This window comes from Gossypium hirsutum, chromosome A10 (genome assembly GCF_007990345.1).
Source record: "Gossypium hirsutum isolate 1008001.06 chromosome A10, Gossypium_hirsutum_v2.1, whole genome shotgun sequence".
NCBI lineage: Eukaryota > Viridiplantae > Streptophyta > Magnoliopsida > Malvales > Malvaceae > Gossypium > Gossypium hirsutum.
The window spans coordinates 116,414,469-116,438,156 of record NC_053433.1 but is presented as its reverse complement, the minus strand read 5'-3'; the positions used below and the strand labels follow the sequence as shown (position 1 = coordinate 116,438,156).

At 33.0% G+C, this 23,688-nt stretch overlaps 1 protein-coding gene and 1 long non-coding RNA gene across 19 annotated transcripts; both read right to left on the bottom strand.

Moving 5' to 3' along the window:
- Positions 1 to 3,624: 3,624 nt before the first annotated feature.
- LOC107889666 (disease resistance-like protein DSC1) lies at positions 3,625 to 14,161 on the bottom strand. Of its 18 annotated transcripts, none has more exons than XM_041078345.1 (9): positions 13,387 to 14,161; positions 9,336 to 9,845; positions 8,109 to 9,243; positions 7,393 to 7,722; positions 4,900 to 7,151; positions 4,735 to 4,799; positions 4,405 to 4,510; positions 4,088 to 4,292; positions 3,625 to 4,008 (listed from the first exon to the last, which is right to left on the bottom strand). In XM_041078345.1, exons 1-5 carry the CDS (start codon positions 13,839 to 13,841, stop codon positions 5,619 to 5,621), a joined length of 3,963 nt encoding a protein of 1,320 aa, XP_040934279.1. In that variant the 5' UTR covers positions 13,842 to 14,161; the 3' UTR covers positions 3,625 to 4,008; positions 4,088 to 4,292; positions 4,405 to 4,510; positions 4,735 to 4,799; positions 4,900 to 5,618. The 18 variants fall into 18 exon arrangements, with proteins under 18 accessions (XP_040934279.1, XP_040934280.1, XP_040934278.1 ...); XM_041078346.1 differs by having other exon boundaries at positions 4,405 to 4,485; XM_041078344.1 differs by having other exon boundaries at positions 4,405 to 5,053; positions 5,137 to 5,178; positions 5,506 to 7,151.
- A 7,480-nt stretch (positions 14,162 to 21,641) lies between these two features.
- LOC107890348 (uncharacterized) lies at positions 21,642 to 23,032 on the bottom strand. Its single transcript, XR_001681928.2, has 3 exons — positions 22,892 to 23,032; positions 22,638 to 22,741; positions 21,642 to 22,560 (listed from the first exon to the last, which is right to left on the bottom strand). It is a non-coding gene; the product is annotated as an uncharacterized lncRNA (long non-coding RNA).
- Positions 23,033 to 23,688: the final 656 nt, after the last annotated feature.

The window sequence follows — 23,688 nt, the reverse complement described above, 5'->3', positions numbered from 1 at the left end:
CATTTAAATAACATAAAAACATTTAAAATAATAACTATGTTACCAACATTTACATATGAACTTACCTCGTATGCGAAAATGGCTACTTTTACCATTTCATCCACAACTTGGTATTTTCCCTATTTTAGCTCGAATTTCAGTTTTCCTTGCTCTATCATTTAAAATATAGTCTAATTAGGACTCACATTATTCAAATTGACCCAAAATCATATTTTGGAAAATTTACAATTTTGCCCCTAAACTTTTGCATATTTACACTTTTACCCCAAAGCTCGTAAATTAAACTTCAGCCTATTTTCTTATGTTTTATGACATGCTGATCATTTTTCCCTTCTATGGCAACATCAAATTCTCACTCTAACATGTACTTATGACTATTAGGTATTTTTACCGATTAAGCCCTTTTGCTCGTTTTCACTTAAAACCGAGTAGCACAAGTTGTCTAACATAATTTAAAACCTCATATTCTATCATAAAACACCAAAATACACAAATTTCACCTATGGGTATTTTTCCAAATATAAACCCTAGGTTAAATTATTGCTAGCATAAGCTAAATCGAGCTACCAGGACTCCAAAAACGTAAAAATCATTAAAAACGAGGCTAGAACGGACTTACAATCGAGCTTGGAAGCTTGAAAAACCCTAGCCATGGTTTCTACTTGCTATATTCGGCCATGGGGTTGAAGATGAGCAAAATTGGCTTTTAATTTTGTATTTTAATTCATTTTACCCCTAAATGACCAAAATACCCTTACTACTAAACTTTCCAAAAATTCCATCAATGTCCAATTTTTGTCCATAGACTTATAAATTGGTAAAATTTCTATTTAAGACCTCCTAATTAATATTTCAAAACAATTTCATACTAGAAACTTCTAAAATGCAAGTTTTGCAACTTATTCAATTTAGTCCCTAACTTCAAATTAAGCACTTTATGTATAGAATTTCTTCACGAAATTTTCACACAATCATGCAATCATATCATAGACCTCAAAATAATCATAAAATAATTATTTCTATCTTGGATTTGTGGTCACGAAACCACTATTCCGATTAGGCCCAAAATCAGGATATTACAAAAAAACTGTCTTATCTTAATCAAGCTTGGCTCGAATAAAAAATAGGTCATATATTTTGTCTAAACTTACTTTTTAGATGTTGTATTTTTATTTAAGCTCTCATATATTTTAGACAAACCTTCAAGTTTGAACGAATAGTTCGACCCCTTGAGATCTACTCTCAATTTGCATACTGTCAATAATGCTAGTTGGTGCCTATTCTTTTTTGTTTTCTTTGGTTTTAGATTAGTGTCTAATTCAATGGTATGAAAGAACTATTTGAGTATTGATTAATTGTACTATTTGATCCCCATATTCCCAAAGTTCACGCTCTGAGACTAGAACTTATTTGCTGAAATTTCATTCCCCGGGAAACAGAAAAACAATCATATTCCCGTGCCCATTCCTTTGCTAGGGATCCAAATTTGAGCATGGCATTTGTCTCAATGTTATCAACTGCATCTTCATCAAGCTGAAGCAATTAGAAAATCTCATGAAAAGGCCACAATATTCATAATCAATACAATTGAATTGATATAAATTTGGATCCGGGAACGATACTTTTTCTAGTGATGTGCAGCCCTGTGCATTAGGTCCTGCAGATATGGTGGAAGCTCTGAGAGTAATTTAAGACTCTCGTAATGATCCATTAGCAAATATCTGTTTGATAATGGGACCCCTTTAAGGTAAACTTAAGCTTAGCTCCACTCGATTTCTGACCACCATTTTTCTTTGTTTCTGTTTGATAATGGTGCATGCATAATAATAGATGATTTCATCAAAAGGACTGCCATTGTTATACTATAAAATAACCACATTTAAGTTTTGCCCTATTTGCTATAATATAATTTGTGTTTTTCTTATATTGTAGATCATAGTTTAGGATTAGCGAGAAAATTATTGTAAATGCTAAGACTCAAGTTCAAATATATCTGATATTAAATGAATGTATAAACCAATTGGATTAAACACGAAATTATACGAGGAATATCAGGTATAATTAATAGTCAATTCTAAGTGACTAAGTCATTGATTAACAATTCCAGCAATGCATCCTTTCAATTAAAAGAACAGTGAAAAGCATAGATGAGATTAGAGAAGTTAATATCTCCTCCAACAAGACTCTATTTGGGATTCACTTCTTAATAACTTCAAAACTTTTTGTTGCCATTCATGAATTTCCTTTTTATGTACTTCCTTAGGATACTAAGTTGTGTATGTGGACGATGCTATTTTTGCAGGAAATTAAGATTATAAATAACTAGTCAACAAACCAAAATTAACCCTAATTTCAAATATCCATCTTTGTTCTTTTTTTAGTAAAATTTAGCCATTGACCTTTAAAAAAGAGTCCAATCACCTTTCTTTAATAAAAATGCATACTAAAACATTAACTTTTTTAATGATATTGGTGTCTCAACTTATGTGGTAATCCATATGTATTTCATGTAGACAAGACATTGTTTGTCATATATATCACGTCAACAAATAATTTTAAATGATTTCATCACAATGACATTATTATTGACACTAATCATGATTCGAGAGTGTGACATGTCTCAAACTTAATAATGTTATAAAATAGTTAACCACAGGATAATTTCAGAGAAAACCAATCTAGAATAAAATAATGCAATGCTTAGGTACAGGATAATTTTCATTATTTGCAAATCTCAGGTAAATTTAACACAGCAAAATCTGCTAATTGCTAAATGACACCCATTTAGTGACTCAAGTCACTGATTACCAATTCCAATATGCAACATCCTTTCAATTCAAAAACAGAGTAAAACTCTGGAATTTTAATGACGAAAATTGATTGAAGTTCCACCCAAACTGACTTGATAATCAAGTCAAATGGCTCTATCATGAAACCTGTTCAAGTTGGCATGCATGCAGCAAATGCAGCCCAGCAAAGTTGAAGACACCTTAAGAGACAGTAAGCAAAAATGCGAGCCTGTCAAAGGTGCAAGCTCAGCCTAGTGAGAGCAGCAAAGTGAAAACCTGTCGGATTGCAAGCCAAAATGGCAGACTGAAGGCAAGCAAACTATACTTGCAAGCTGTTTATGCAAGAAGAAACAGGATTGTAATGAACAAAGGAACAAGGCAAGATGTATTTAAAGACAATTTATTTTTGCTGGATGAAGTATGAGAGACTGTCAAGTTCAAAAGCAGACCAGTAGTGTTGAAAATTGGCCTACTATGCTGCTGTGATATTTTTGGTTGAAGTGCATGCAGCTTCTAAACATGCTGCAGCACATATGCTTGCTGTAACAGCAAGGTTCACTGATTTGCGAGCTCAGCTAGGAGTATGTAGCATGCAAGCCAAGGAGGAGTGATGAAGTTGGCATGCATGCAGCAAATGCACCACATGAAGCAGCCAAGAAGCAGAACAAGCTGCAAAGCCATACTTATGCTGGCTAAAGTTCAAGCTGCTGTTCATTTTGTTACTTCAAGCACTAGTTTAGTTTTTTAGTTCAAAATGAACTGAGTTAGTATAGTTTTTAATGTAATTAGGTGCTGATAGATTGATAAATCAGCTTACCTATGTGTGCAAGTAATGTTTTCATAATTCCAATGTAACTTAGTGGTGTTAAGTGGATGTTTAGGTGATGTAGTTGACTATAAATGTTTTGTTTTTCTTATTGAAAAATTGAGCTAAATGAGCTGAAGTCATAGCTCCCTTGCTGCACATTTGTGAGCAAGTAAAAATACTGTCTTGTTCTGTCCTGTATTTCTTCCTCTGCTCTGCTCCTCCTCCAAAATCCCCAACAAAACCAACTCTTGTTAATACTTCTTCCAGTGTTTATGTTGGGTTCCTCCATGGGATACGCATAAGCTCATCAGTCCATCTTGAGAATGAAACTGTGATGGGTGGCCTTTGAAAATAACATCCATCTCCATGTGTTCATTCCATGAGTTCTGAGATACGAGCAACTGTCAAATTCTGCATTAATATTGATAAATCAGGTAAAAACAAGGCCATGAGGATGCAAAAAAATCACAATGAAACAAAGGTAATCTACCTCTACAGGAAGGCTAAATTGGCAAGAGTAGCATATGGTTCCTCTAAAGCTCCAAAAACCAGAACGCGTTGAACCGAAGTTGGATGACTTCAACAAGGCTAATATGTTGTCAACAAGCACTGCCTCAATATCTCAGTTCAACCACAAGTATATTGCAAGCTTCCTCATCTGCTTTCCTTACATCAATCACTGGCATCTTCACTCCCTTCACATCAGCAAATTCAAACAGTCAAAGCTTAATCTCTAGGTTTCGGCTATCTTATACTACACTGCATTAAGAAATGTGAGATAAAAAAGGATTTTGCATTGGTGACAACCTTGACATTAACACCAGAAATTTTGTGGGAACTTGTTTTGTTGGTGAGGATGAAGATATCAAAATCACCCTTACTCTGCAACTGCAGTTCCAGTAGAGTATTGAATCTGCGTACGGCTTGACTTTCATGCAAGTTTTATGAAATTTAAAAGATAAAGCACAACAAATAGCAAACATTTGGATCAACAAAAGCAACCTTTCTGATTAACATATGCATAGAGAATAGTTGGAAGGTTACATTGTCTAACATTAACCAAAATCAGAAATCATGTAATCAGAATATGTATTCACTAACTTTTTAAAGGAAATATGAAACATAAATCTTACTTACCCCCTATCACACGAGCACTCACCGATGTTATAAACTGAACAGGTTGAATGAAGCCCACCGCTGATCTTATGATTTAAAAATACAAAGCATGAAAGCAATAACAAGTCAACTGCCAGAAATAATTTAAGTACGAATGTTATTATGTTAATATCTGAGTTTTGGTACCCATCACAGCTTCCTATGGATATTTTATGTACTCCAAAGCAGAATCATTTTGCTACTGTATTGATATCTCAGAGTTGCCATTCGGTTTTCCTCCAAATTAATTAATATGGAGAATTTCCTAAACAATGAAGCTGAATGAAGCCCACCATTGATCCTATGAATAAAAACCAACCAATAACTAGTCAACCGCAAAAAAGAATCAAGTATGAATCTTGATATCTGAATTTTGGTACCCACCACGGCCTCCTATGGATATTTTATGAACTCTAAAGCAGAACCCTATTAACAATGGCAGAAAAAAATAGTATGATCATTTATATGATAAACCAGAAATTGTATCTCCTCAAAAGTAGACCCAAAGATGAAAACATGTACAACTATTTCAATCTTTTAGTCCCTCCATCCCTTTCTTCACCATTATTGCTAAAACTTCTTTTGTACCAGCAGGTCTCTTTGCATCCCCGTGAACTGACAATATATATATTCAACTAATTTTTGAAGGAAATATGAAACATAAATCAATGCATGAAGAAAATTTACTATTAACAATGGCAGGAAAGGACAAAAATGTGTATAGTAATATGAAAAATGAAATGAAACCCTTACCTACGCAGTTGGAAGACTTCATTGAGAACTTGTATCTCCTCGAAAGCAGACCCAAAGCTCTAAAGGAATAAAATATATATTTCAATCTTTGAGACCCTCCATCCCCTGCACCATCATAGCTGAAGCCTCGGTTGTGTATCACCATCAACTTCCTCAAAAATTGCATCTTCTGCAGAGTAAAGACTGTCGTTGGATTCATCAGTGCTCATCTCATTCAAGTTGGGGTTTTCACTGGATTCAACATTGCTATCGGCATTACTCTCTGCATCCACGTAAAATACATGAACACCACATCTCTTCACCTCGATACGCTTAAACATGAGAAGGTCTTCTCCTTCACAATCTTCTTCTTCATAATGTTCTTCTTCATCGAAAATGAGATATCTGATTTTGAATTCAAATGATGCCTCCTCATAATTCTTGTCTTCATCAACCATGTTGATGCTAGATAGAATAAACACGTAATCACCCATGAACTTCTCTGGCTCAGGAAGACTGGAGAAAAATATCACACTTCTCAACTTTTCATGGCCACCACCACCATTGCCACCACCGGCGCCTATAAGTTGGTACTCACAAATACATTCAAGACGTTCAAGGGCAGGGCAGTAAGTGAGATTAGCCACAACGCAGATAGCAAAAACCAAAAATCTACTCCCACTACCCCCATTTGGGGCTATCTTCAAACTTAAGAAAGAATTCTCGCTCTGACACTTAAACTTATTTCCTGAAATTTTATTTCCTGGGAAACAACAAATAAAACTTGGAAAGTCTTCATCGAAGTCACCCCAATCAAATCCCGCTGCCCATTTCTTAGCTAGGGATCCAATTTTGAGCATGGCATTTGCCTCAATGTTATTAATTGACTCTTGATTCAAGACGAAGCAATTACAGAATAGCATGGTAAACGCATGAAAACAAGGATCATCAGCATCTAAATAATCAAACTGATATAAATTTTGATCTGCAAAGGAAACTTTTTTCAATGATGTGCAGTCATGTACATTCAACTCGTGCAGATATGGTGGCAGCTCTGAGAGTAAATTGAGGCTGTTGCAACGATCCATACACATAAACATCAAGCTTGGTGAGGGCACATCAACAGTTGGAAACGAGGATTTGACGATTGGACAACCATCACTCGATGCATCTTTTGCCCTTGAGTTGGAAGACACTGAGTTGGAAGACAAGTCCACTTCTTCAATTTGAGTTCCAGATAGGTATAATCCTGTTAAGCTTCTTGGGATTTCTGGGGATCTGACGATTGGACAACCACTAAGATCTAGAACTTTAAGGGATTTCAACTTTGAAATATTGCTTGATACATCTTTTACCATTGAGTTTGTCAAGGTCAACCGTTCAAGTCTGTCGAGACGCTCAATGAAATCAGGTACCTTTTTTATTCCGGTTTCTGATAAATCTAACTCATAAAAGTTATTTGGGATCTCCGGAAACTTCTTGAGACTACGACATCCCTTAATGCGAAGGGTTTTAAGTGATGTCAAATGGGCGAGGGAAGGAAGTTTAACCAAACTTTCGCAATTCTCACAGTCAAGTCTTTCCAGGTTGAGGGCTCCTAATAAATTAGGGATCTTCTTTAAATTTTTGCAACTAAAAAGGTTAATTTTTCGTAAATGAACAAGATCCTGCACATGATGAGACCATAAAGTAGTTACAGCATCATTTACTTAGACTTATCAAAATAAAAATTTATATTTGATGTATTGGGTGTATTAATTAATACATCAATTTCCTTCTTTTAAAAAATAGAATAAAATCTTTTATAAATATATATTTTTTAAAAATTTAATAAAAATTGTTATTTAAATGCTATATAATTATAAGTTCTTTTTCTTGAAAAAGAAGAAAGTATAAAAGTATATATACCTGATGATTATCTTCATTCCAAAGTTGTTTCATGTTTCCATGTGGCAATTTCAACACGACAATGTTCTTTGGATTAAAATTTGATGATAAAGATGTGAAGGGGTAATAATCCCATTGAAGATACCTTAGCTCATCGGGAAGAAATAGAATATCAAGTTGGCATGTAAACAACTTCTTATAATATCCATGTTCCTCCAACAACGGATTCGAAGAAAAATAGAAGATGATATATTTAAGATTAATCATGTTTTGAAAAACAAGAGGGTGCCGGAACCGTAGATTATCCATATGTGACATGTCTGACGTTATTCCTTTAATTTGATCAGTCCCCTAATAACAAAAATCAATTTAACAAAAATTAGCATGAAGATATTTATGGGCATTGTAACTCATAAAAAAATTAAATTATATTAAGACAAGCGCAGACTAATTGAGCAGCTTTAGGAATTTTTAGATACAAAAATGTTTTCTTATTTTTTTTCAATGCATTAGCTATTTAACCAAGTCATAAACCTTGAGCAGATTTTACATTTTACCTAAGACATGATCATTATGTGTCCAAGACAATAAATATTTTAGTTTCTAAATACTAATTAAAATAGATAATACTTGATATAATATTGTATAGATTTAATTAGTGATGTTAAACCAAATGACAGTATCTCATTAAAGCATATTAAAAAAAATAAAAGAATATAAATACAATTAGTGCTTACTTGATAAAATGTGAGCACTTGTTCCACGTGTTTAGGACTCCATAGCCTACTGCACTTTCCAAGGGTTGTAGACTCTTGACAAGCAATGTCCTTTCCCATCTCTTCAAGCATATCATGCATAGAAATTATCCATGAATATCTCTCTTTGCTGTTTGTAGCATAAGTAGAAAATGAGATATTAATAAGGCACTTGTCGACCAATTTGTTTATTCCACACTCTGCACCCTTATAACAATCACTTAGAATATGTTTTGTTGTTTTCTCGGATTCCCCTTTAAAGAAGCATGCAATGTCAAGAAATATATTCTTCTCTTCTGGTTCTAGCCCATGATAACTGCTTTCCAAAGCCTTCAAAATTTGTTTTGCTGGGGGACAGTCTTTTAGATTCGCCACCTTACTTTCCCAATAACTTTTAGGCCTTTTATATAAATCAGAACCCAAAACTTTAAGAGCAAGTGAATTACCTTGGGTGTACTTGACAAACCTACTAGATAGATCTTGAAAACCAACCGCGGGATTCAACTGCTTAAACGCAAAGGTAGAAAAAAGTTGAAGAGAGTCGTTATCATTTAACGCTTTCACCTCACGTATTGTGTCAGCTCCTCCACTCTCAAGCACTTGTTTATTTCTAGATGTTATAATGATTTTGCTTCCAAAACCGAACTCTTTAACACCCATATAATCTATCAGGTTTAAGCCATCAACATCAACATCATCAACATCATCAAGGACAACAAGTATTTTGGTCTTGTTGAGCCTGTCTTGAGTTAAAGTGCAGGATCCTATGGAGGGGGTGCCTATATCAACTTTTGAATTCAATAATTTCGAAAGAAGTTCATTTCGTAAAGGTTCCTTTCCTTCTTTTTTTATTTTCTCTCTAACATTTCCAAGAAACCGATGACTTTCAAACTCTGAAGAGATTTCTTTATATACAGCTTCAGCAAGGGTTGTTTTGCCTTGACCACCCATTCCCCAAAGTCCTAATACGCGACAGTCTTTTTGCTTAATCCGCTTCAAAATATTCTTTTTCTGATCATCGATTCCAACCAATTCATCTGAAGCACTTCTAAGCTTAATATTCGTCAACTTTTTTAAAACATATTCAACAACATTTTCAACGTACTTGGTTTCAGGTCTAGAAAAAAAAAACAATATATATATACAAGTAAATATGAAATCTAAAACAAAGATAAGTCGAATATAAGAAGATGAGAAAAATATAGTTACCTGTCAAATTTCCCTCCTTCTATATGCCACCCTTTTAATTTACCGATCTCTGCAAAAGCAGATTTCCATTTTTGTACTATATCAGCTGGTTGCTTTGATTTATGCTCTTCGAAGGACGTCTTAAAACTCCCACCAATATTTCGCACATCAGAAGGATCAACATGGTAAAAGATGGGAAGAACAATATGTTTGTCAGTGGGTTTGCGCTTGCTATCCATGATGTCAGAAAGTTCAACCAAGCTCGATATCGAAGAAGCATAGTCTTTAGATAAAACGAGGATCGAGAGATTTGAGGCCGAAATTGCTCGAGAATATGCTAGTGGAAGTTTCTCTCCTTTTTCCAGTGTTCCGTTATCGGGGAAGACATTAATTCTTACTTTTTCCAAAGCTTTGACTAGGTGATTGGAGAAGTTGAGGCGTGTGTCTTCACCTAAGCTTACGAAAACTTGATGCTTCATCAACTTTTGCATAACATGCGCAACAATACCCTTGATGTGCGTGGTTTCAAGTCTAGCAAATAATAGAAGAAGTATATATGAAATCCATTGGAAAATATGGACATCACATAAGGGTAATTACATTTTATTATTTACTATCATAATAGCTTAGCTTAAATTAATAGTGATTTAATTTGGTTAAAGTTTTATTGTGCTTTAATTATTAAATAAAGTATGAGTCAAATATGTGTAAATACTCTAGTAATTGAGTTCTAATTAAATTCTAATTATTGATTGTCTAATTAGGAATTAGAACTAATATGCTAAGGTTATAAATATTAGGGTTATGGTCCCCAAATTATACACAAGATATCTTTTCTAATATCCTATCATTAAGGAAGAGAGAGCAGATATTCTCTGAATTTTTTGTGTGCTAATTTGGAAGATCAAATCCTCAAAACCGGTAAAACTTCAAGGAATTTATGGATTCAGGTATACTTCCTCATTTAGTTTTATTCTTGATTATTTGACATGATAGATCCTGGTTTATTTAGTTTTATTTAAGAAAAATATTTAGAAAAAATAAATTCAGATTTTGGCTTTGAATTTTAATTAAGGATGTCTAATATTTTAAATAGATTAGTTGAAACAAAATGTTGCCAAAGTTACCTCTTTTGCGATGATTAGTTTATTTAAAATATTAAGATAATTACATGTTTTTGTGATTCATGCGTTTATTAATTGACCCAAAGTTAAGTTAATATTTGGTAGAATTTCAACGACAACTGTAGTGATAAATGTGTGACAATTATAAGGTACTTTATGTGAGCAATATGTTAGTCCAAAGATTAATTCATTGTTTGACATAATTTATTGTCAATATTTGGTTGTTACAACAAGAGTACCGCTTATTGTTAATATTATTGTCCAAAGACTTGATATTAATTTTGTGTTTGGTATCTTGAGATGAAATTAGCTATTATCTTTATTGTTTATTTATGAATATTGATGTGAGCTTATTTTTTGTTCTATATTCAGCAAATTCATCTTCTACTGCCACAATATCTGCTAATATAAATTCTATACCCATGCTTAATGGGACTAATTTCAATGAATGGAAAAGACACTTACTTATAGTGTTTGGTTGTATGAACATAGACATTACACTAAGGGAAGAACAAGCTGCACCTCTCACTACGGAAAACACCCCTTATGTTAAAAGGGATTTTGAGAGGTGGGATCGTTCAAATTGCATGAGTCTAATGATCATGAAGCACAACATTTTAGAAGCTTTAAGGGGCATAGAATCTGAAAAGATTACTCAGGCCAAGGTTTATTTGACGAAATTGAGAAACGTTTTGCTAAAAACGATAAGTTTGAAATGACATCATTTCTAGCTTCTTTGAAGTCTATAAAGTATAAGGGTCAAAGAAATACTGAATGATTTAAGGGCCATGAGTTTTATGATCCCACAATTAAGAATATTTTTGAGACGAAAATTGAAACATTCTTTTAGGATGTTGAGTTTGGAGGGAGAAATAAAGTTAGAGACATTGCTTTTAATAAGGAATTGAATTCTAACTCATTTCCTACTATCACTTTCGATAATGTTTAGGTTCTCATACCTATTATTGATTAAGAATTGAATCTAAAACCTCAATAAGACAATATTGAACAACTCCTTATTCAAGATGAGGTAATTGTTCCAAAAGAACAAACTCAACAACCTCAAGAATAGATGTCATTAAAAAGGTCCACTAGAGAAATGGTTATAATGGCTTTAGTGGAATATTTTGACATTAAGCTACATCAAATGAATATTAAGTTAATGGTTTCTCAATGGTAACATTGATCATACATTTATATGGTGCAATTAGAAAACTTTGTGTCTAATAATTCAAAGTTAATGATTTGCAAAAAACTTCATCTATAGGCTTAAGCAAACTTCTGGTCAATAATATTACAAATTTTACCAAATGCTTATCTCATTCGGTTTAGAGATGAATTTTATTGATAATCATATATACCATAAGTTTAGTGGGAGTAAGGTTCTATATTTGGTTTTATATGTTAATGACATACTGCTTGTCAATAATAAATATAGCCTTAATCAATGCCCTAAGAATGATTTTGAAATTAAAAAAATGTATTAGATTTTTTACATTTTAGCAGTGGAAGGTTTAATGTATGTTCAGGTTTGTATACATTGGAATATTGTGTATACTATTGGGATGTTAGGCAGATATTTTAAGCAACCCTAGTTTGGACCATTAGATAGCATCCAAGAGGGTTATAAGGTATTTTCAAAGAACAAAAGATTACATGCTCACATATTAGAGGTCTAATCAGTTAAAGATCATCAGGTATATAGACTCCAAATTTGATAGAATATGGATACAATATTTTTTCACTAAGGTGCAAATTGTGAAAACAAATTGCAGCCTTTTATTCCAATAGCAATAGGAGTACATCAAAATCAAAGCACATAGACTTTCAGAGTGGCTAGGTGCCTATAAAGCATATTCGGACAAACTCTATGATTGCGGATCCGCTTACTACGGAATCACACCTAAGGTTTTATAAGAGCACTCTGCTCATATGTGTGTAATGTCATTTAAAGGATATTTAGTTTTAGTGAGAGTTTGTATTTTTAAGTGCTTTTATGTTATAGACATATTTTCAGTTATTTTAGTTTAAAGATATTAAGTTTATTTTCTGTAGAAATAAAGTTTATTTGGTTTATTCACACTCTAATTTTCGTAAGGTTTGATCTCACTAAGGAGGACCAGTTGGAAATAGACATGTTTATATCATATTGCATATAATTTCCATGCTACACATCAATACTTATCTATGTCATTTGATTGTGTTAATATATGTGATTAGGGATGGATTTAGTTATGATATATATAAAGAAAGTCGCATTTGTTCTATGTTAACATAATTAATGGACGAGATTGTTTGGAATACCTTTTAGATATGATAGTAAAATTTTGAGTTCATAAGGTTATATAATGACATGTAATTATAAAGTAATTAGTATATATATGTGGTTAAAGTAGGAGATTGTTGGAAAATATGGACATCACTTATATAATAAGGATAATTACATGTTATTATTTACTATCATGATAGGTTAGCCCAAATTAAAATTGATCTAATTTAGTTAAAGTTTTATTGGGCTTTAATTATTAAATAAAGTGTGGGTCAAATATGTGTAGATACTCTAATAATTGAGTTCTAATCAAATTCTAATTAATGATGGGCTAATTAAGAATTAAAACTAATATGGCAAGGTTATAAATATTAGAGTTATGATCCTCAAATTACACATAAGATATCTTTTCTAGCCCCATCATTAGGGAAGAGAGAGCAGATATTCTCTGAATTTCGTGTGTGCTAATTTGGAAGATCAAATCCCCAAAATCCGATAAATCTTCAAGAAATTTGTGGATTCTGGTACGCTTCTGTATTTAATTTTATTCTTAATTTATTCTTGATGATTTGACATGATAGATCCTAATTTATTCAATTTTATTTTAAATTTATTTTACAAACCTAACATCCGAAACACAGATAAGTTAGACATAAGGAGATGATACAAATATAGTTACCTATCCGAGATGCTTCCATCTATAGGCCACCCTTTTAATTTACCAACTTCAGCAAAAGCTGTTTTCCATCGTTTCACTTCATCAACTGACCTCCTTATTTCATGTTCATCAAAGGATGTCTTAAAACTCCCACCAAGATTCTCCACATCAGAGCGGTTAACATGGTAAAAGATGGGCAGAACAATTTGTTGTTTGGTGCGATAGCGGTCCATGATGTCAGAGAGTTCAGCCAAGCATGATTTCGAAGAGGCATAATTTTCAGACAAAACGATGATTGACATATTTGAGGCTGCAATTGCTCGAGAAAGTGCTGGTGCAAGCTGCTCCCCCCTTTCCAGTTTTTCTTCATCGAAGAAAACATCAAGTCTCTTGCTTTCCAAAGCTTGAAGTAAGTAAGTGGTGAAATTAAGGCGCGTGTCTTCACCTCTGAAGCTCAAGAAAACATGATACTTCATTAGAGTAGAAGATGAAGAAGAAGCCACGAAAGAGTATTGAAGCAAAAGGGAGAAAAATAAAGGAAGTGAGTTTTGCTCGGTTTGTGGTGTTATTGTAAGAAGAAAGAGTGTAAAATATGGATCATCTTTGGTATCCTTTTATTAAATGGGAAAGAAATTTAGGCGTTGTCCTTGGACTTGAGCTTAGCCAGTTATCTTTCAGTCAACACAGTGGTTACTTGTCGCACCACATCAGATAATACACAAAGGCCATGTAAGAGTGTGGATTTTGAGAGGAAGAAGAGAGGAAAATACACAAAGGGAGCTTTTACCTAATTATCTGAGTCAAGAAAAGTGTCACCCTCACACTTTCCAGGAAATGACAGACTACTTTCTCGACATATTTTACCCACAAAAGTCAAGGTCTTTATTTGTTGAATTAAAAACCATTTAAATGAAACCAACTCCAACTAAAGCCAAATCATTTGAATTTTTTACGTTTCTTTTTCTAGTGTTTCTTGGAAAAGAGATTGAAGATTCTTAGACAAAAGCATAGGCGACGACTTGAGCTCAGCCAATTATCTTTAGTCATCACACTTGTTACTTGTCACACCACATCAGATTATCTTTTACCTACAAAAGTGAGTATGTTTTGATGGTGGAGGGGTAATTAACTAATAATCATTGTGCGTGTGGACCTCTTAAAAACTGCACCACTAACGAAATTAGCCAATTCGAAAAGGGTCCAATTTTGTTTTTGGTCCCTCTACTATTCTCAAACTAGAGATTTAGTCCTTCTACTTCAAAATGATATCTTTATTTTTAAGTTGTCATTAGTTAATTCAAAATGATATCTTTATCTTTTAGTCAACACAGTTGTTACTTGTCACACCACATCAGATAATTAATTCTCTTTATTATCTTTTACCGACAAAAGTGGAGGGGTAATAATCATTGTGCGTGTGGACCTCTTACAAACCGCACCACCCATGAAACTAGTAACTCCGAAATGATTTCTACTATTCTCAAATTTGAGATTTATTCTTATTTGTATGTAATTTTTATCTTCAAATTTAAGATTTAATCTTTCTATTTTATTTTTAGAGTAAACTATTAAAATAGTCACTTTTGTTTATTTCGGGTTATATTTTAGTCACTTATGTTTGAAATGTTATGTTTTAGTCATTTACATTAATGTGTTGTAACATTTTTAGCTACTGAATAGTGTAACGGTAAGCTGACATGGCACGTTAAATCATCATTTCAAACAAAAAATATTAGGTTAAATTATACAATTGGTTCCCATATTTTTTATTGAGCAATTTAATTTTTTTTAAATAACAATATTAAAAGGGAAGAAAATAGAAAGAGAAATAGAATAGAATGAAAAAAAAAAAGAACATAAAAAACCCAATTACCATATGAACCCATGATAACCACACCAAATAAAACACCAAATAAAACAAAGTGCATAAGGATCCTATTCATATGATGTAACACCCTAAACCCAGCCTAGACGAAAAGACCAAGTCTAGAATGTCACATCACCTTACCAGAACACAGTCCAACTTAGAGCAAGTTTTATCAATAAATAACTAAGTCTTAAATCCATCAACCATTCAACATAATTCAATCTTAAAACATAAAGTCGAAAAACAAATAACAAGTTTAAACACACACATATATTTAAAACAAGACCATTAGATGACCGAGTCCCGCATTCGCTGACTGCTCAGTTTTGGGAGGTTACTGAAATTCATTTAGTCTAGTTAATACGTTGCAACCTAATGTAAAATATAAATAAGCTCAACGTACTTAAAATAACTCAGATGTCATTGAGAGTTCGGATAGCACCCTAGACTTAAACCTCCTCGAGAGCCATCAGCAGGAATATCAATACCATTGAAAAAACTACAATGTCTCCTAACAACCTCCATTTTTTTCGTACTCAATTTAGTCTCCATAAAGAAGATAATTTGAAGATGATAAATCTTCAGCATATACTGAAGTCTTCTAACTGCTCGCAAACTCCCCAATCCATGAATATTCCAGCATAAGATTTTCATGTTTTATGGTCGACTTGCCGAATGGCAGCCGCTGATATTTGTTTAAAATGAGTTGAATGCCCACCAGCAACCTCTAATGAATCCAGACCAGTAGAAACATTAGAGCCCATGATATTAAACCTCTATCTTTTTTTACCATCCTCATCGATGAGAGGTTCTTCTTCTATTTCACAGTCAGTATTCGCCACCTCCAATCCATTTGACCGGCCCAACCCATTTGAAATACTCTTTAGATTATCACCATCTAGTGAACACCTCACCATTTGATTTTTCCCACAACTCAAATCCTTTACGCCATTATGACTCAAATTATTTCCTTGCTGAAAACAATTCAAACAGTTAGAGATTTGGAACCTTTCAAATTAATCCCCAGAATAGGATTAATATAACCCCCAGATTCACGCCATTGATTATGACTTGAGTATTGGCTAAATTGATGCCCAAATCTAAATTTTCCAAAAGTGCTATACTCGCCATTCCCCCTCAACTAGATACTGTTGACAATGGAAACCTTCCTCCCCTGAGCCCTCAATGACAGATCCCAGCCCAACACCAATTCTTGCATTCCATATTGAAGCCTCTTTAGGCAAAAACTCTCCATGCCCAAGACATCCACATAAAAAACAAAATAAAGTTAATTTTTCATACTTAAATTTTACATAACCGGACATTGAATCAGAAATCATAACTTTTTTTCGTCTTTTCAGAGGACTTCGAACATCAAGTTGAACCCGGATATGCATATAGTTCATATACCCATTTGAAAACTGCTTCACATCGTACTCCAAAAATCTTCCAATAAAATTTCCAAATTGCACTGCCATTGAATCCCTAAAAAAACCTGAGGGCAAATCCTGAATCTGAACCCACCAATCTAAATACACCAAAGGAATATACATCGGGTCTACATTCTCTCCAATCCTATGAAAAATCAAAAGATGATTATTGAAGGTTCAAGGAGCACCTATAATAACCCTTGAAGTATCAATTTCATTAAAAAATTTAAAAAGAAAACGTTTCTCCCCCAGATCAGAAATTTGCACACCCTCCAAAGGATGCCAAATATTTGCCATAGTATTTCTCATTGCTGGAAAATGTACCACGCTAGCAGTAAGAAAACCTCCCACCAAGCAAAAGTTATACATAGCATTTTGTTTTTCTGCATCACCCGGTATAGAGAACGCCTCTTCTTCACCGTCATCTAAACTCAGATCCGCAATGTCATGCTCCATTACTTTTCACAGTAAAGGCAAAAGAAGATACACAATAATAATGATCACTGATAGCAAAAAGATAACAGAAAGTCAAAGAAGAGAGGAAAAAATGAATAAGAAACAAGACAAAACGTGTCAAAGGCGACATAAAGAGACGTGCCAAAACGGAAAACATTAATCTCTAATGAAAATTGAACTTAAGACACTATAATTATTTTTTTTAAATTTGATAAAATTTAATTGCTAATATTATTATGGCTAAAATTTTCATGATTTGTTAATAGAACAAATTTAATGCTAATTCTGAATTTTTTTAATTTTTCAAATATAGCTTGATGGATGTAACTTAATTCGGTTTTTTAGGTTGATTTGATGAAGTTTAATTGCTAATTATATTAACTAATTATAAATTTTCATCAAAACAACTCTAAAACATAAATTCAATACTAAAAATTAATATTATTACCTTCAAATACCAAAATGTATAACTTTTATCAAATACAAAGACCATAAGTACTATGTGCAAAAAGATATAATTCTATAGATATAAGAAAAAAAAGTTATAAAAACTTAAAAAGCATATAAACATGTACTTGTATGCATAAAAAAAAGTTCTGAGAGTCACATATCAAGGGGAAGAATTTTCATTCTTTGTTGCATTATGAACTTAGTTTTTCTTATGCGTTTTTCAACTATTTGTGGAACTTTCATGAAAATTCATGGCTGAATTACGGAATGTGATCTTAATTATGGAAGATTTGCTTAAGAGCAAAGACGAAACTATACAAAAATATATTCTTTATAAGTAGGAAGTTGAAAACCAACTTAATAAAAAGATTAAGATGGTGAGAAGTGATCGTGGTGGTGAATATGTTGAGCCTTTTGAATACTGTACACAAAATGGCATTATTATGGAGGAACACCACCATAGTCTCCTCAATCAAATAGAGTAACCGAACAGAAAAATCAAACTCTAAAAGAAATGATGAACACTAATAAACCATAAAAATCTCATGCTTAGCATGTTTTTGGATGATTTATTATTTAATTTAGTGAATTTGATGCTCTTAATCCTTTAAATTCATGTTTCTATACTTAGGAGAGCATTTGGGAACAAAAGGAGCGAAAATGGGCCAAAATCGAAGTTTTCAGGATCCACACGGCCTGGGCATTTTCCACACGGGCTGGGCACATGCCCATGTGTAACACCCCTTACTCTTACCCGAGATCGGGACAGGGTGCGAGGCATTACTGAGCATATACAGAGACATTTTGGGAAAACGACTATAAAATTTCGTTTCACATTCAAACCAATCAAATAATATCATATTGTCCCTATTGTGGGCCTACTAGGCCCAATTCACGTATTAAAAATGATCCGGGACTAAATCGAGAACTTAAGAAAAGTAATAGAAAAATTTCATGTTTAGGTGATATACGCCCGTATATCTATCCGTGTGGACAATTTCAAGTCTATTTTCCAAGCCATTTGTCACCCTTAATAACCTACATACATTTATACATTTCCGTAACAATTGACATGGCATATTTGAGTAATTATATATCCACAATCAAGACAGAAGTATGGCATTCTCACAACAACACATAACATATTACCAACCATGCATGGCAAGCAAGCATATGCACATCACCAATATCAGACATAACATGAATAGTTAGATTTATAAATCAAAATCATTAGCTCACTAAAGACCAATATATTTGGCCAAATTATAATAACACATGTTAAAACTAGGTCCCTATACATGCCACTCACTTGTTAATTCAAGCATATTTGTTTATACTCTCAAGCTGTTGGCTTGATAGTGTGATGCTGCCTCCAACGTTTCTCCAACCCCGAGCTAACTTGACAACATATTAAGCTTGGAAGCTTGGTCAAACCCTAAACATAGCTGCTCTTGGTACATTCTGTTGTAGCAAGAAGAAAGGAACACATTTTGGGTTTAAAATTTATCTTTTAATTCATTTTACCCCTAAATAACCAAAATGCCATTTTTACTATTCTTTCAAACTGTACCCAACCAAGGCCATTTTTGTCCAACAAGTTATAAAATGGTTTAATTATCATTTAAGGACCTCCCATTTAAAATTTCATGACAATTAGACACCTCTAACATATAAAACTCAACTTTTGCACTTTTTACAATTTAGTCCTTTTTACTAAATTGAGTGCCCAAACGTCGAAATTTTCGAACAAAATTTTTACGAAATCATTCCGTCATAAAACTATAATAAAAATAAAATTTTCCTCATCGGATTTATGGTCCCGAAACCACTGTTTCGTCTAAGCCTAAAATCGAGATGTTACACCATGTGATCCACACGGGCAAGCCATACGCTCATGTGCCAGCCCATGTTGGTATCGCTCCCTGTTTCCCAAACACACGGAAAAAGCCAGTTTTTAGGATTTCTAAACATTCAAAAGTCTATAAATACATACTAGAAGAATACTTAAAGGGTAGACACAGAGTAGAGAGCAAAAATTACTCGAAGAACGCCAAGGGATTCAACTCGGAAGCAGGATCTCCTTCAAGACTGAACATCTCCCTTCAAATTCTCTCGAAGTTTTTGGGTTTCTTTATGTTTTGTTGTTTTCCTATTTTTGAGATATCTATCCCTAAAATTATGAACTAAAATCCCTAGATACCTAGGGAAGATGAAACCTATGATGGATCTTATTATTTAATTTTTTGAATTATATCATAAATACTTGTTCTTGTTCTTAATTATGTGGTCTTAATTCTTGCTTTAATATTTTTAGGATATTAATTCGAGTTTGATGTGCTTATTCAGTGGAGCGAAAATCTCTGTTTAAGAGTAGATCTTGCATAATTAAGTGGACTTGCATGCAACCCTAGAAATAGGGTGACATAAATCTATCGGATTAGAGTCAAATCTAATAAGGGAATCCATAGATTGAGTTAATGCGACAATAGGGGTTTTAATTAGAAAGAGATTTCAATTAATCAACCTAGAGTCAATTGTTCTTAGTCTCGAAAGAGATATTAACATAATTTAGGGATTTCTACGAATCAAGACAAGTGAATAAATCATTTGATTCAGAGTTAGAATAATAAGTGAAGTCTAGGTGGATTCTTCCTTGGGTGTTGTCTTTATCATTGGTTATTCGATTATTTCCTTCACTATTTGTCGCGTTCATTAGTTAATTAGTTTAGTTAATTTCAGATTAAAACAAATCCTTTTTTATTTTAGGCTAAATAATAGAAAGATAGTTAATACTGGTACTTTTAGTCATTGTGGATACAATATTCTGGACTCACCATAGCTACACTACCATTCGATAGGTGCACTTGCCTTTGTTGTGATCGTAGTCTGCTTTAGTGAATCATAAAACGATCATCAAACACCTTGCTAGAAAGCTTTGGGTTATTATAGGAAATGTGGAGGGAAGATTTTCTATGAACTAATTACCTTTTAAATAAGGTGCCTCGCAAGAAAAGGGACAAGACACTGTGTGAGTTATAGAAAGGTAGAAAACCATCTTTCAACCACTTGAAAGCGTGGGGGTGTCTTGCTAACGTAATGTAAAATAGTAAGTCGAGACATATGCGTCATTGACATGATATTGTTAAACAACAGATCTCAAACAGAGTTATCTCTATTGATTTTGTAAAATCAAAAGATAACATGCAGATTCGCTAACTAAAGGCTTAAATCGAGATCATGCTGATAAAATATCGAAAGAAATGAGACTAAAGCCATGAAAATAAAAGGCGCTATGTGAAGGAAAACCCTACTTAGCTGACTGGAGATCCTAATATCTAGGTTACTGTGGGGTTATTATCCCAAGTCCATTCCTATGATGTAAACAGTGACTAAAAATGGGATAGGTTAAGTAATACTTTTAATGATCGTTGTGTGTTTCGGTGAGTCGAGCAACATAAGCTACCTATGTAAGAGTAAAATAGGGTCGCTTCGAGGACACTATTGAGGCATAGTTCTCTCACCACATCGAGTCAATATTTTTCGTTAAAACTATCAATTTTCATTCATGTGGGGGATTGCTAGAAAAAAAAATAATTTTTGGAAAATTTATAGCATATTCTCGATTGGTAAAGGTGGAGAGTTGAATTATAAAATTATGGTTTTATATTATACTCCATGAGACCTTTACAACAATATATCATATGCTCAAAATGGTTGAGTTATGAATGAGAAATTGATGCTCAAAGTAAGCTACTTTGAATATTTGTTGTGGAGAAGAAAAGCTTAGATCCCACATTGGTTAAATACCAAGTGTGAGATATGTATATATATGAGAACTCACTTGAAGGGTTATTGAATGACTAAGATTGAAACTTTGCCTTGTGTGCAGGGGGGATGTAAATCCAAATCCATCAGGGTTGGTTGGGTTGCACCTGCACGTAGTGGGTAACATAAAATGTTTGGATCGATCAAGTCCAAAAAGAGCCTACGAATATTTTAGCCAAATACATAATTTTTTTCCTTAGCAGATATTATACAGAATCTGTGTTAAAAGGTCAAATATCTTGATTTGATTTGATTCCAATAAACTTGGTTTGATTTTATTTAAATTGATTTAAAGGCTCATTTAATGCAAATTTGTATCCTTATTCATGGAAATTTTCAAAATTCCACCATATTGAATGCCTATAAAAACGTGTAGAATTCTTTACATAGAGACACACAACGAATTTTTCACTCTCAAAAATTTGTTTCTTTTTCCTCTCCAAAATTTTCAAACATTTTGGTGATAGAAGAAGGCAAGGTTTGTTCGTTGATCATTGCAGAGGTGGTACTGTCGCAATAATCTTGTTGTTGTATCCTAGGAGACAAACGACCAACGTTTCTCCAAGTACCATAAGAGCAGCCAGATCTGTCTTAAGGAAATTGTGAAAACAAGCCTCAACATCTAGTAAAACTCGATTTCCTTATTCAATTTTTGGTTTTCCAAAATCTTATTTTTTTAATTGTTTTCAAATCTGGCGTTTTTACATAAATATAAATATTTTCTTATATTAATTTGTTTTATTTGTTTATATAATTATTTATATTAATTTTTGTTCACTAATGTGTTTTGTCCAACATCTTGAATTTGTTGTATATCATCTCATCAAAATGAATGCACAAACCAATTCCAATGTTGCATCCTTTCAATTCCAAAACATCAGGTGATTCAAGTGAAATTAATTCAAGTTTTAGCCTAAACTGATGTAACAATCAAGTGAAATGGCTGTGCATTGAAACCAACTCTTCACTTTGAAGTTCCAACAAAACCAAAATCAATCGGATTTGTTTCAAATTTCTTTTTTCCAAGTGTTTATGTGGGTTCCTCTATGGGGTAAACATCAATCTAGCTTGAGAATGAAAACTGTGATAGGGTTGGCATTGAAAATAACATCCAGGCTCCATGTCTTCATTCAACTTGTTTTGAGATAAGAGCAACTCTGCCAAATTCTGCATGCATTTATATAATCAGGGGAAAAGAATGCCATGAGGATACTAATAATCAGAATGAGTCCAAAGTAATTTACCCAAGATCATATGCTTCCTCTCAAGGGCCAAAATCATTGAGTAGAAGAAATTAAAGATCTTAAAATTCAAAAGTATAGGCGATGACTTCAGCTTAGCCAATTATCTATAATGAAAATAAGAATGGTCAAATTAGTAAGGATTATTATAAACATAGTAAACAACGCTGCATATAGATATATACATTTGACTCCAATGAAGAAAGGTTAAAAAGAGGGAGACAAATAAACAAAGAAAATAAAATAAGAAAACAAACCTTGCAGCATCATATGAATGGAATCCTTATCCAAGTGGGAAAGAGGTGATTTATTTAATTACCCATTGCTGCATACCATATGAAATGGATCCTTATGCAATCAGTTTTATATTGAATATGTTGTGCTGGGGTTTGGTGATTGGTGATTGGTGTGTACTCTCAAAGTCATGGTCTTCCAATGGGACAAATTTGTGATGCAAAATAATGTTTTTTTATTGACTAAATTAGTTGGGATTGTTATAAATATAAAGAGTATTGTCAACTTTACTCGCTATACTACCCTTCATATTTTTATTGACTAAATTAGTTGGGATTATTATAAATGTGCGAATATTAACTCTTTCTCTCAAGTGGATATTTTATATTATTTATTTTATACAAAAATATTATATCCGATAACAAAATTTTAGCCGATAATAAACCACCACATCATATAAACATAAAAATTAATTCTTTAATTCTTTAAATTTTTTGTTTTCTTTTACATTATTTTTTTTTACTATTTTTGTTTTTATTTTTTCCTTTTTTTTGTCCTTTTAGCAATCTCGGCATTAGTTTATAATAAAAATATAAGAAAAGAAAATTATTTCTTTTGATTAGTGATAAAATAGCATTTATCTTCTTGAACAAGAGAAGGGATGTTGCACTTAGGTTTTTGAATACTTGAGACGCTCATATCTAAGAAAAGAGAATTATTTTGGCCAACAAAAAGTGAGGACACTTCTTCAATTCAAGTTTCACATAAATATAATTCTGTTAAGCTTAATAGAATTTTTGGAATTTTGGGATATTCAAGG

Coding starts and splice junctions, on each gene's coding strand:
- LOC107889666 (XM_041078336.1), bottom strand. CDS start 13,841: ATGAAGTATCATGTTTTCTTGAGCTTCAGAGGTGAAGACACGCGCCTT. Junction 7,723..8,108: donor AAGTGCTCACATTTTATCAA/GTAAGCACTAAT, acceptor TTTTGTTATTAG/GGGACTGATCAAATTAAAGG. Junction 7,152..7,392: donor GGAATGAAGATAATCATCAG/GTATATATACTT, acceptor CATCATGTGCAG/GATCTTGTTCATTTACGAAA.